Below are 14,745 nucleotides of genomic sequence, written 5' to 3'. Positions count from 1 at the left end.
ACACACTCATCCACACAGGTTTTAATGACATCAGTAACAACTGCAGCATTCTCATCCAGGTTCGAAGGTGAATCCCTGAATACAGTCCAGTCCACCGATTCAAAGCAATCCTAGACACTCATGTGCTTCCCTTGTCCATACCTTCTTGGTCCTCACTACTGGTGCTGCAGTCTTCATTCTCTGCCTATACTCAGGGAGTAGAAATACAGCCAGGTGACCAGCCTTCCTGAAGTGAGGGCGTGGAATAGCACGGTAGACATTCTTGATGGTGGTGTAGCAATGGTCCAGTGTGTTGTTTCCTGTGGTATTGCAAGTGATCTGTTGATTGTAGTTGCTTAGTGAATTTTTTTCAGACAGGACTGGTTAAAATCTCCCAAAATGATAGTGAAGGCCTTAGGGTGCACTGTTTCATGCATGTTGATCCCATTACTCAGATCATCTAAAGCCTGCTTGACATTGGCCTGCGGTGGAATATAAAATGCTACCAGAATGACTCCGGGGAACTCCCATGGTAGGTGAAAAGGATGGTACTTTACTGCTAGATATTCCAGGTCTGGTGAGCAGAATTGGGACAGCACTGATATATTTGTGCACCAAGAAGAGCTGATCATGAGGCATACTCCTCCACCTCTGCTTTTGAGAGACTCTATCCTGACGGTGTAAACTCCTCAATCTGTATCGCTGCATCCGGTACGGAAGGGGTTAACCAGGATTCTGTGAAACAAAGGACACACGCGGTCCTAATATCCCTCAGAATCAGCACCCTAGCTCTGAGATCATCGATTTTATTCACCAGAGACTGCATGTTTGCTAGCAAGATAGTTGGTATAGAGAGTTTAAAATCTCGTTTCCTTAAATGCACTTGTAAGCCCGAGCTACAGCCATGCTTCCTTTGTGGTATCCTACATGGGCGCTTCCAACCACAGTCGGTGTTGTTTCTGTCAGTTTTTAGCAGTGACAGTTCCTTTAAATGCATTAAGACATCTTTGTTCACTGTACTGACCTTGGAAGTGAATAAAAGGGACTAAGATCAAAATGGAAAAGATATGACTGTTGCCTGTCACTTAAATTCTTCATCCTGATCCCACGCTGAACTCTGACTCAGGGCCTCCTTCATCGCTCGAATGATCCTCAGCATAAACTCAAGGAATAGAACTATCTTTCAAATTGGCCACAGTAAAGAATTTAACAAACTTAAATAATTAGCTTTTTCATCTTTATATGTAGATCATATTCCCATGATTTTCCTTTAGGGATTTCAGTCATATCTTCCAACCTGTATCCACTCCAAGCACATGTTCCATCTTTCAGCCAGCGCTATCACTGACGTCATTTAACCTCTTCTAATCTCCATCCCATCACAGAATATTTCTCCTTGCACCTGCCCTTCCCCACCATTTAAAACTTATTTAATTATTCTCATGAACTATCAATTCAATATTAACTCGTTTTTCTGCTTTACTCCAAAAATGGAATTTGTTTGCTAATACATGTTCCCAGCAGTCCCTGCTAACATTTAAGCCATTAGCTAATCTTCAAAGGCAATTACAATACTTTGCCTAAAAGTACAAACCTTGTGGATCACTACGAGAAGACAACAACTCAATAGCACCTGGCCAACCAAAACTAATTTAATCTGGATGAGATAATTAGTTCACACAATATACAAGGCTAAAATAAGGGAATGGATTTTTCAAGAACTTACTTGCATTGTGCATGATAATATTTGATTAGATTCTGAAGTAGATCCACGCCTTTTTTTGTCTTGATTTCATTCACCTTAATGAGATACTAGCCAAGGAAAGACAAAGAAATGGAATGAGTATGTTTAATACCTACAAGTAATTTCTCCAATCAGCAATAATGCTTAACAATTAATTATTAGTGTATTCACATATTATAAATTCATATACATAATAATAAAGAACTCTTGCTCCTGATTTCTGTTACAAATAGTTAAACTAGATTGAAAAAATAATGGAAACACGAGGACAACTGCAGATGCTGGAATTTCAAGCAACACACATAAAAGTTGCTGGTAAACACAGCAGGCCTGGCAGCATCTCTAGGAAGAGGTACAGTCGACGTTTCGGGCCGAGACCCTTCGTCAGGACTAACTGAAAGAAGAGCTAGTAAGAGATTTGAAAGTGGGGGGGGGGAGGGGGAGATCCGAAATGATAGGAGAAGACAGGAGGGGGAGGGATGGAGCCAAGAGCTGGACAAAAGGGATGTGGGACAGGAGGCCTAGGGAGAAAGAAAGGGGGGAGGGGGGAAAATAATGCACACAAGACTGCAGAAACAGAAAATTCACAGGAAAGCACTGGCTAATAATCTAACCTAGAATTGTCATCATAGGGCAGTGTTTCCCAACCTTCTTTTATCCCAACGCCCCACTTAGGCACAACATACTTTACAGCACCCCCATAGTATAAAAACATGGCTACCATATGCTGACATGAGAAAAATTATTGTGCTTTAAATTTTTATTTATCTTTAAACCCAGCTTGCACAATACCTGTGCACTGTACAGCCACTTTGATATCAATGCGATCCTTGAGCTTGACAGTTTTTAAGCAACAGTTGAAATATCTGGTTCAAGCTGTGACAGCAAAAACCTCAAGTCCCAACGCATAAAAATATCCCAGCGGTTTCTGATTTTTGCTAGTATGTGGTTCACTGCATTGAAGCCTCTTTCAACAAGGTAGGAGGATGGAAAGGCAATGAAAAGCAGTTCAGCTCTTCTCCAAAGACCAGTGTAGCCACATATCCCCAAAGCCAATATTTTCAAAAAGCATTTTTGCTTCTTCATCATTCTGAATTTCGATAATTTCTTCTTGCAAGCTCTCTTCCTGTTCTATTTTGCAAAGAAATGGGTTATTTACCAAGTCTGGAATTTCTAGATCATTCAAATCCTTGAAATAATTCTGAAAATCCTTCTTCAGTGACTGCAGGTGTAAGCAGTACTCTTGCAAATCACCGTCTATGAAAGAGAGGGCCCGACTTTCCATGCAGGGAAACTGTGAGAACATTCTTCTCCCAATGTTTTGCTTATATATTTCTAATTTTCCAATAAAAGTAGACACTGCACTTTTTGCCTGAATTCATATTTTGAATGTTCATTTTGTCATACAGATTGGCTACATATGCCACACCTCCATGTAGAAGTTCAATCCTGTTTCCCAAGCTATTGTCGACGTTGAGCAAAAATTCATAGTGTCAAAAAGATCAAGAAAACGTTTTAAGCAGCAGCCTTTTGACAGCCAAAGTACTTCAGTGTGAAGAAACAAGCGTTCAAACTTTTCATCGTTATCTTGGCATAACTGGAGAAATATTCTGCTATTTAACAGATGAGCTTTAATTTTGCTGATAGCAGATATTACAACAGTCATGCTTGAAAAAGGTTGCTGGCTGAGGTTTTTGGCTGCAAGATGTTGACGATTAATTACACAATGGATTGCAAACAGACTCCGAATGGCGACCTGACATATAGTCATAGCCTAGTCATACTTTATTGATCCCAGGGGGAAACTGATTTTCGTTACAGTTGCACCATAAATAATAAATAGTAATAGAACCATAAATAGTTAAATAGTAATATGTAAATTATGCCAGTAAATTATGAAATAAGTCCAGGACCAGCCTATCGGCACAGGATGTCTGACCCTCCAAGGGAGGAGTGTTACGAGAATACACATAAAATTAAGATGTTTGCTGGCCTGGGCTAGCATCAGTGGCATCAGCAGTTGGTCTGCCACCTGCCCTCAGGGGAAGGAGAGATAAGGAACAATGGAGCAGCGTCTGGAGATGTGTAATGAAGGAATGTGGGAGAGAGAGCTGTCTGGAGCGGCTCCCCTCTTTGAACCTTGAACTGTTTGAAGTGATGGACAGGCGATGCCCCAGCAGGGGGATAAAAAGGGACAGGTTCGCTAAGACAGACACACACGCCACCCGAGGTAACGAGACCCTGGAAGCGGTGCGCCTCTCACGAGTGGGTGAGAAGTACCTGACAACGACAAGGGTGGAAAGGTACGATCAGCGGGAACTCGGTGTGTGTCCGCCCTTGCCTGGGTGCCGGGTTCACTGCAGAGGATCGACCGCATCTGGAGGAGGGGTCACAGTCGGTGACCTCAGGTGACATCACCAAGGACCCGCCCAAAAGCTGTTTGTGAGCCATCTCGCTGGTCTGTGAGCCATCTTGCTGGTCTGTGAGTGAAGCAGTGTTCTGAATGATCAGTTGTTCCTATTCTATCTCTCTCTTCCCCCACGTTGTCCACCGCCATGGCAACGATTACTGCGAACTGAACTACTAACTGGACTGAACTTTGAGTCATTTTGAAATTGGTCATTTACCCCTAGACAACGATAGAGCTTGATTGATGCTGTTATCTTAATGCTGTGCACATGTGTGTTTATCATCACTGAACTGTTGCATTTATTATCCTTTCGATTACTGTGTTGCTTGTTTCTTTAATAAAACTTTCTTAGTTCTAGTACTCCAGACTCCAACTGAGTGATCCATTTCTGCTGGTTTGGCAACCCAGTTACGGGGTACGTAACATAAGTGGGGTTCTCGTCCGCGATTTTGAACGCTAAATTTGGGACGGAGTAAATTGATTGGGTTAAAATTCCCGAAAGAAAGAAAAGACAAACAGCAGAAATGGAGGTTGAGGAATTTATAAAGGCGCCGACCTTGGAGGCATTAGAGGATGCCAGGAAATCGGAATTGATAGCTGTGGCCAAACGGGTGAATCTTGCTAAGGTGAAGTCGACAATGAGGAGAGAGGAGATACACAGAGCTATTGTAGAGCACTATGTATCTAAAGGTGTGTTTCCCCAAGGTGAGCTGGGGGAGGTGTCTATTGAAAAACCTGCTGGAGACGCGGTACAGGTACAGCTTGAAAAACTGAGACTCGACCACGAGTTCCGGGTACGGCAGTTAGAACACGAAGAGAAGCAGTTAGAAAGGCAGGAGAGAGAGTTAGAAAGGCAGGAGAAAGAGAGAGAGTTAGAAAGGCAGGAGAAAGAGAGAGAGTTAGAAAGGCGGGAGAGAGAGAAAGAGGTAGAAAGGCAAGAGAGAGAAAGACAGTTGGAGAGAGAAGAGAGAGAGAGGGACAGACAGTTGGAGAGAGAGGAGAAACAGAGGAAAAGGGAATTTGAGCTGGAGAAGTTAAAGATAAGGGCCGAGCAGGGGCTCGTGCCGAACCAAGGTGGAAGGTTCCGGGCGACCCAGGAGGTTAGGCTGGTTCCCCCATTTGACGATACCGATGTGGATCGGTACTTTCTCCACTTCGAAAAGGTGGCTATAAGTCAGGAATGGCCGAGGGATAAGTGGGTTGTTTTACTTCAGAGTGTACTGAAAGGGAAGGCCCAACAAGCTTACTCCGCTTTATCCGCGGAAGATGCCCAGAAGTATGAGGTGGTGAAGGAGGCCATCCTCAGGATTTATGAGTTGGTCCCGGAGGCATACCGGCAGAGGTTCCGGAATGCGAGGAAGCGGTGGGACTGCACGTATTTGGAGTTTGCTCGCGAGATGCAAACATATTGTGAGCGTTGGTGCGCCTCGAAAGGGGTAGAGGGGGATTATGACAGACTGCTGCAGCTGATTCTGATTGAGCAGTTTAAAGGTTGTGTCCCTGAGGGTATGAGACCCTACCTCGATGAGAAAGAGGCAGCCACGTTAGCCGCAACTGCTAAGTTAGCGGATGAGTATGCGTTGACGCATAAAATGAAGGTTGCCCCGAGTAAAGGCTACCAGAAGGGTAGTCAGGACGGCGGGGAGAGTCCGCCGGAAAAGTCAGAAAGTAAGCCGGGGACTAGTGAAAAGGATAAGGTAGACCGGGAGCAGTCTGGTAGGAAGTCTCCTGGGGTCGTCTGTTATAATTGTGGGAAAGTCGGACACTTTGCGTCCAGGTGCTTTGCCCCAAGGAAGGAGATGGGGAAAGGAAAAGCGGAAATTTTGAATGGCTGTATTGAGCTGTTAAGCGAACCGCTAGGGAAGGACAGGTCTGAAAAAGTCCAGGAAGGGCGCGAGAGGTTTATCTCGGCCGGACTGGTGTCAGTGAAGGAGGGGTTAAAACCAGTTCCAGTGCGGATCTGGAGAGACACGGGAGCGTGTCAGTCACTAATACTGAAGAGTGTATTAGAGTTTAGCTCAGAGACCCAGACTGGGGAGGTAGAGGTCAAAGGTGTTGGGGAAGGGACAGAGTCAGTCCCTTTGCACCAGATACATTTACAGAGCAACCTGGTCTCTGGACTAGTCACGATCGGGGTGAGGTCCGAATTACCGATGAAAGACGTGGAAGTCTTGCTCGGTAATGACATCGCCGGAGGAATCCTGTTCCCAGTCGTGAGATTGACGGGTCAGCCTGCCAGCATGGAGGCCCCGCCCGCGATGGTGAATTTGGCTGAAACATTTCTGCCAACCTTGTATGAGACAGGGTGTAGTGAGAGAAGAGGTAGTGAGGGAGCTGGGACGGACGTAGCAGTAGCCAGGAAAGAATTTGTGCAGACGCAGGAGCGAGACGAGGGGCTGATGGTTTTTGCCGAGACCGCTCTCTCTGACACAGCCTTGACAAGCTATTGTGCGGATGAGGAAGTGCTAAGGAAGAAAGGGAAATCAAGTACAGCATCCGCAGATGAGGAGTGGGGGGTGGTGCAAAAGAGTTATGGGGATGAGGTTTTTAACATGGCCCACGAGGTACCCCCCGGTGGACATTTTGCGGTGCTGGAGGAAACAGTTGGTGGAATCATGAAAGAGAGTTACCGGCTGCCCAGGGGGAAAAATGTTATTGATCATGACCGACGCGAACTGAGACGGTCACCGGCTTTTGATATGCTAACAAACCTAGTCGGTGTTAGCGTGGAAATCAATGAAGCTAGGGGCCCCTTGATAAGAGAAAAAAACCATTTTGAAAAGATTAGGATGGGATCGGTCAGATGGGAGAAGGCTATTGTTTTGGCCAGGTCTACTGATAAGGTCTCTCCCTTAATCCCCGAAGGAGTAATTAAACGACTCGCACCCATGTGTTTGATTGTCCCGAGGAAATGCAAAGAAGTGGGACGTTGGGTGATTGTGGTTACAATAGGGCAGCCAAGTAAACAACACCCATATTTTTCGAGTAATTCAGTGACTAAAGGGCTGATGAACACAGAGGTGTGTATTGGCAATTTAACACGGCTGTCTGAAGCCAGTTTGATAGTGAACCTTGAAAAAAATGAATTCGGCCACACGAGGGTGACTTACCTGGGAATTGTGGTGACACAGGGGCAGCTGGCAGTGATGCAAGCTACAGTGCAGGCTATCGCTGACCTCCCAACCCCGACAGACAAGAGGGCCCTCAGAAGGCTTTTGGAGATGGTGGGGTACTGCAGGAAGTTTTGCAATAACTCTGCGGTCAATACCCGTCCCCCTCCTACTAAGCCCTTGCGAGAGAAAATTGAGTCGGAATGGGACGACCCTTGTTGTTGTGGTCCGGGACAAAACCAAATGAGAGGTTACATTGGTCGCAATTCATCAGTGTTTTTGGCCACTATGAAGTTTGCTGAGTTGGAGCCTGGTCTAAGGGATTATTAATAACACGTGTAAAAGGAACAGAAAATGTGATGACTGTCTGTCAAGGTGTTGACAGCTTCAAATTCTCTGTATTAGCTAAATAACTGTTAAAGATGTATATTGTGTATGTATCCGATAATGTAGTCATGTTTGTAATTTTTACCTCCCGGTAAAAATCCTTAAAGGGGGGAAGTGTTACGAGAATACACATAAAATTAAGATGTTTGCTGGCCTGGGCTAGCATCAGTGGCATCAGCAGTTGGTCTGCCACCTGCCCTCAGGGGAAGGAGAGATAAGGAACAATGGAGCAGCGTCTGGAGATGTGTAATGAAGGAATGTGGGAGAGAGAGCTGTCTGGAGCGGCTCCCCTCTTTGAACCTTGAACTGTTTGAAGTGATGGACAGGCGATGCCCCAGCAGGGGGATAAAAAGGGACAGGTTCGCTAAGACAGACACACACGCCACCCGAGGTAACGAGACCCTGGAAGCGGTGCGCCTCTCACGAGTGGGTGAGAAGTACCAGACAACGACAAGGGTGGAAAGGTACGATCAGCGGGAACCCGGTGTGTGTCCGCCCTTGCCTGGGTGCTGGGTTCACTGCAGAGGATCGACCGCATCTGGAGGAGGGGTCACAGTCGGTGACCTCAGGTGACATCACCAAGGACCCGCCCAAAAGCTGTTTGTGAGCCATCTCGCTGGTCTGTGAGCCATCTTGCTGGTCTGTGAGTGAAGCAGTGTTCTGAATGATCAGTTGTTCCTATTCTATCTCTCTCTTCCCCCACGTTGTCCACCGCCATGGCAACGATTACTGCGAACTGAACTACTAACTGGACTGAACTTTGAGTCATTTTGAAATTGGTCATTTACCCCTAGACAACGATAGAGCTTGATTGATGCTGTTATCTTAATGCTGTGCACATGTGTGTTTATCATCACTGAACTGTTGCATTTATTATCCTTTCGATTACTGTGTTGCTTGTTTCTTTAATAAAACTTTCTTAGTTCTAGTACTCCAGACTCCAACTGAGTGATCCATTTCTGCTGGTTTGGCAACCCAGTTACGGGGTACGTAACAGGAGTTGTAAAGTTTGATGGCCACAGGCAGGAATGACTTCCTATGATGCTCTGTGCTGCATTTTGGAGGAATGAGTCTCTGGCTGAATGTACTCCTGTGCCCACCCAATACATTATGTAGTGGATGGGAGACATTGACCAAGATGGCATGCAACTTAGACAGCATCCTCTTTTCAGACGCCACCATGAGAGAGTCCAGTTCCATCCCCACAACATCACTGGCCTTACGAGTAAGTTTGTTGATTCTGTTGGTGTCTGCTACCCTCAGCCTGCTGCCCCAGCATACAACAGCAAACATGATAGCACTGGCCACCACAGACTGGTAGAATGTTCTCAGCATCGTCTGGCAGATGTTAAAGGACCTCAGTCTCCTCAGGAAATAGAGATGGCTCTGACCCTTCTTGTAAACAGCCTCAGTGTTCTTTGACCAGTCCAGTTTATTGTCAATTCGTATCCCCAGGTATTTTGTCATCCTCCACCATGTCCACACTGATCCCCTGGATGGAAACAGGGGTCACCGGTACCTTAGCTCTCCTCAGGTTTACCACCAGCTCCTCAGGCTTTTTCACATTAAGCTGCAGATAATTCTGCTCACACCATGTGACAAAGTTTCCTACAGTAGCCCTGTACTCAACCTCATCTCCCTTGCTGATGCATCCAACTATGGCAGAGTCATCCGAAAACTTCTGAAGATGACAATACTCTGTGCAGTAGTTGAAGTCCGAGGTGTAAATGGTGAAGAGAAAGGGAGACAAGCCAGTTCCCTGCGGAGCCCCAGTGCTGCTGATCACTCTGTCGGACACACAGTGTTGCAAGCACACGTACTGTGGTCTGCCAGTCAGATAATCAAGAATCCGTGACACCAGGGGAGCATCCACTTGCATCGCTGTCAGCTTCTCCCCCAGCAAAGCAGAGTGGATAGTGTTGAACGCACTGGAGAAGTCAAAAAACATGATCCTCACAGTGCTCGCTGGCTTGTCCAGGTGGGCGTAGACACAGTTCAGCAGGTAGACGATGGCATCCTCAACTCCTAGTCGGGGCTGGTAGGCGAACTGGAGGGGATCTAAGTGTGGCCTGACCATAGGCCGGAGCAGCTCCAGAACAAGTCTCTCCAGGGTCTTCATGATGTGGGAGGTCAATGCCACCGGTCTGTAGTCATTGAGGCCGCTGGGGCGTGGCGCCTTCGGCACAGGGACGAGGCAGGACGTCTTCCACAGTACAGGAACCCTCCGGAGCCTCAGGCTCAGGTTGAATACATGGCGAAGTACTCCACATTGCTGAGGGGCACAGGCTTTGAGCACCCTGGTACTGACACCATCCGGTCCTGCAGCCTTGCTTGGGTTGAGACGTTTCAGCTGTCTTCTCACCTGTTCAGCCGTGAAGCCCACCGTGGTGGTTTTGTTGGGGGAGGGGTATAGTCAAAAGAGCAGGGTGGGGGACTGTGAGGAGGGGTAGGAGGGAAGAGTGGAATATGTGTTGATTGGGGGCCGACAACAGATGGCTCACATACAGTGCTCCTTCTAGTGCACAAGAAATCATGTTCCTAACCAGAATACTTTTACCCTTAATATACACTTTGAGCTCATTGCAGATTGAACCTCTGTTGAAATTTATTTTTAAACTTTTACAAAAGAGAATCTCTTCATAAACATTTCCATTTTTTCAAAAAACATATATATACCATTTGCAATGTCTTGCTGTCTCATCCAGTTGTATCCCAAATTCTGTTTTTTTTTGCAGCTCTGTGCATAGTTGATACTCAATGTCTTCACTCATTTCATCAATACAACAAGCTACAGGGTTATTATGCAGAGGAATTAATTGTAAAATACTGATATCCATTTTGTGAACAGTGGTGAGCATTTCTGATACAGCAGGCGTTATTAATCTTTCACTTTACTATCATTTTGGAAATGTTATGAAGAGCTATGAGACCACTATCAAGGTCATTTTTAGCTTTCTTGTCAAGTGATTTGGGTGTGCAACACTTTTCAAATGCTTCTTGCATCTTCTGGAACTGAGTAATACCATAAGTACCCTTCTCAGGGCATCTTCTACGGAAGTGTTCCTACAATCTTGATGGTTTTATTGCTTCATTAGACAGTATAGTATTACAAATAAGACACATGGGGCATCATTGATCTGACGGGAACAGAATAAAACTGTACTCCAGGTATTTAGCATTGTATTTAACACTTCCTTTAGTTTGTTTCTTAGGATTAGAATTCAAGGCTTCACCTTCAGACTCATAGAGATTGTGCCATATGTATTTATCCATCATTAACGGGGCTAAATTCAAATTAAAAGTTAACACAAACTGCGAATGCCTATCAGATGTTGATGAGGGCAGTGAGTTGACATGGTCTGTCAGGTCTTAGATCTCAAGTCTCAAGTTAGAGTGCTGCACACTGCGCCCCTCCGCCAAGAATCTTGAATGCCTCCGACGACTTCTATTTCCCCTAATACCCCTTTAGGACACGCAACCTACCTTGTTGGGAATCACTGCTATAATGGATTTCAGTTAGATGGGACACATCATGACCGGTACATTTAAGTTCATTAAGTGGCTGTCCCAGTTAGCTCAAGTTTCAAAAAAAACTGTTAAAAAGATATTTAAAGTCCATTTGAATTGGTAACAAATTATGTATTTAAATGAAATACACAACAAACTACCACAATAGTTAGTGACAGAGTAATTCAGTGTATGCTGGTGTGTTCTTTTGATTCACTGTAAATAAACAAAATCAGCACAGACACCTAGTGTAGATAATGGACTGCCTTCATACAATGCTTTGAACGACTGCATCCTCCAAATCTTCATTACATTGTAACATTTAAGATGACTGTCAATACCATCAGATTGTTTGCAGTTCCTAATTTGAAATAGTAAAATAATCTTTTTTTCACTCCCAGCCATTTCTGGCATCTCTGAGCATGAATGCTTAAAACTGCAGTGAGTAAAACAGTTTTGAATTGTCTTACTGCTTATTTCTCGCCAACTATCAGTGGTAAAAATCACTCCTTTTGAACACAAACACATGCAAATGACACGAGGTGCACATTCCTTTATCTGAAATCCAAAAAGCTCCAAAAACCAAAGTTTTTTCGCCAACAGCTGATGTCACCCAGCACCAGCAAAGGCCACCAGACTTTAGTTGTGGCTCAGTGCTCGTACTGGTTACACGCTGATATTTTGAGTTCACTGTTGACTTTGTGTTTAATTTCACTATGAAAATGTCAAAAAGAGCTGCAGATACCCCTATGGGTAACAATGAGATAAAGAGAAGGAATCTTCTCTATCAATAACACAGAAAGTGGAGTTATTGCAGAAGCTTGATCGTGGTGTGTTTACAGCGTCTACTGAAGAAAATAGTGTCGAAACTACCACTGTATATGATTTAAATAAACAGAAAGACAAGTTACTGAAGTTTTATAGTGACAGTGACCTTCTACATTTATTCCAATAAGTCATTTACCATATGTTTGATTCGGTTCATTTGAAGCTATATATTTTTATGTTTTATTGAATGCTTTTGTTGGAAATAAAATTTCTTCTTGTCATACAGTATAACAATTATTTACATAGCATTTACATTGTATTAGGTATTATAAATAATCTAATGTTGCGTTCTTTTCAAGGCGGTTAGCCCACCTTTGGTCCCCACCTGGCACTCAGCTCTCACCTGTGGCTCCCCGTAGCTGTTTGCATGCGACAGTGGCCAACCCCGGGCAACGGTTTCGACAAGCTGGCTAAACCAGGTGAGGGTAGCCGACGGGTCTCAAACCCTCGGTGAGATAGGGAGTTGTCTATCCCAGCAGGTGAAGACAGTCGCCAGTGGATTGAGCGGATGAGACCAATGGAAGGTCCAACGGTCAAGAAGGCAGTCTCTGCAAGCGTCGTGGATCGTGTAGAGCATGACAAGATACAGAAGACGTCCTGGTCATCCACTGCACCTAGTCCCATCTCCAGTCGTTTTGACTCTTGCCACTGGATCCAGATGGGAATTGGAGAGAGTGAGGCCGACGCTGCGCAACTCTCCCTCACTTAAATCCAAATCATGCACTAGTCTCGACACCATCATCATCATAATGGTGTCGAGGTCTTCATCGACGACAACGATGGACGAACAACATAAGTAATCTAGAGATTATTTAAAGTGTACGGGAGGATGTGTGTAGGTTTGGTGAGCCGCTGGGTCCTAAAGTTCACTGCACTGAGACAGGTTAAATAAGGGACTTGAGCATACGTGTTTTTTGGTATTGCGGGCGGGGGGGGGGGGGGGTCTGAAATCCGAAAAATTCTGAATTCCAAAATGAAACTGGCCCCAAGGATTTCAGATAAGGAATTGTGGAACTGTATTTAGAAACTTCGCTCTAAGCACCATTTAGAGTCTAACAGGCACACAAGTGTACACGTCTGATGCTAGTTAGAAACTGTTTGGCTACAGTCTCCTCCCCCAGTTAAGTGGCATAGTGTCTAAATAAATAAAGGGAATCCCAGCTATTTTCTCAATGACTTTATGTTCTTTAAGATTTCTTTAAATTACATAATCTGATATGATTTCTTTTTAATTAAAAACACACACCAATCCAATTTATAATGCTGCATGCCAAGGTTACAGAATATGCTGAAAAATGGACTCAATTCCCCAGAGAATTAGCTAAAAAAGATTACCTTTATCTGTCACACGTACAGTGAAATATCAAAACATACAGCGAAATGCATCACATCCACAACAAAAAAAGGACTAAGGATGTGCTAGGGGCAGCCTGCAAGTGTCGCCATCTTTCTGGCACCAACACAACTTACCCACAACTTATTAACTCTAACACATACATCTTTGGAATGTGGGAGGAAAGCAGAGCACCTGGAGGAAACCCACACAGTCACGTAAGATCATACAAACTCCTAATAGACAGCAGTAGGCTTTAAGACCCGATCACTGGCACTGTTGGCGTAATGCTAACCACTACACTCAGGTGCTGCGTCACTGCTGAGGCATCTACCACCGTCTTATCTAGTTGTCTTCTTTTGCAAAGGAGGAGCATTAACCAGAATCACTGCTTGGGATCCATCAGACTTGCAGGTTTACTCATTTTACAAGGTGATCAATCATTCAAAACATGAATAAGCCTTTACTTCTCTTGCTAATCCTGAGAATATAGTCTCATCTGCCCCTGAACCACACCATTCTTCCAGCATGGTCGCAGGTGTGCCCTTCTACTGGGAAGCCAGCTTCCAGCCTGCCTTGCTCAGTACAGTTTGGAACAGCACAGTGCTTCTCCTATAGCAAGCAGCTGGCAGCAATCATACTTGAATTCACTTACTATCAAAGCCGTCATCCATACAAAAAAAGATCCAAGTATGTGCTCAAAGCCCATTTGAAGAGAAAGTATAGTTCAAAACAGAGAAAAGCATTTAGGATGATAATGAGAATCTTGAAGCCATACATCCAGAGCACACAAGCTCCTGTGCAAGTGGTGAACCACCTAACAAATTATCCATCAGCCAGTACCTACAACATCTGTTGTCCCCACATAGGCATTATTAACTACCTCAGAAAATGTAAAACTAGAATGAAGTAATTTCTTCTTGAGTGGTGGATGTTGAGTGGATGTTGAATGGGTGGGGGAGAGAAGATCTAGGACCAGAGGGAACGATTTCAGAATAGAAGGGCATCCCTTTAGCCAGGGGGTGGTGAGTCTGTTGAATTCATTGCCACAAACATTTGTTGAGGCCAAGTCATTGGGTATATTTAAAATGGAAGTTGATTGGTTCTTATTCAGTAATAGTGTCAAAGGTTACGTGGAGAAGGCAGGATAATAGAGTTAAGGGGGAAAAAAACAGCAATGATAGAATAGAGTGGCAGACGATGGACCGAATAGCCTAATTCTGCTTCTTTCTCTTATGGTCTTGATCCTGAGGAACTGCCTAAATAGAAGAAAATATCTGGGATCTATTAAAAATAAAAAATATTTGAAAAGAATTTACATTTAAAGAAATACTACAAATGTTTGTAAAAACGCATACTTAGAAACAAGTAAATGCACTTAAACCAACCAAATCAAATCCAAATAATACCACTCTCTTGCAGCTATTTCCTCCCAGTGATTGCAAAT

The 14,745-nt window shown here is 44.4% G+C and overlaps 1 protein-coding gene across 5 annotated transcripts in view; it reads right to left on the bottom strand.

Moving 5' to 3' along the window:
• Nucleotides 1-14,745, bottom strand: part of LOC134351808 (arf-GAP with SH3 domain, ANK repeat and PH domain-containing protein 1-like) — a 729,826-nt gene that overhangs the window by 247,753 nt on the left and 467,328 nt on the right. For all 5 annotated transcript variants that reach the window (XM_063058512.1, XM_063058513.1, XM_063058511.1 and 2 more), the window contains exon 9: nt 1,706-1,791. In XM_063058512.1, coding sequence (XP_062914582.1) covers nt 1,706-1,791 — 86 coding nt within the window. The remainder of the gene's footprint in view (nt 1-1,705; nt 1,792-14,745) is intronic.

The sequence above is a fragment of the Mobula hypostoma genome, chromosome 9, assembly GCF_963921235.1.
Source record: "Mobula hypostoma chromosome 9, sMobHyp1.1, whole genome shotgun sequence".
In the NCBI taxonomy this organism is placed as follows: domain Eukaryota; kingdom Metazoa; phylum Chordata; class Chondrichthyes; order Myliobatiformes; family Myliobatidae; genus Mobula; species Mobula hypostoma.
Note: the sequence above shows the minus strand (reverse complement) of the source record. Positions and strands in the feature narration are given on the sequence as shown.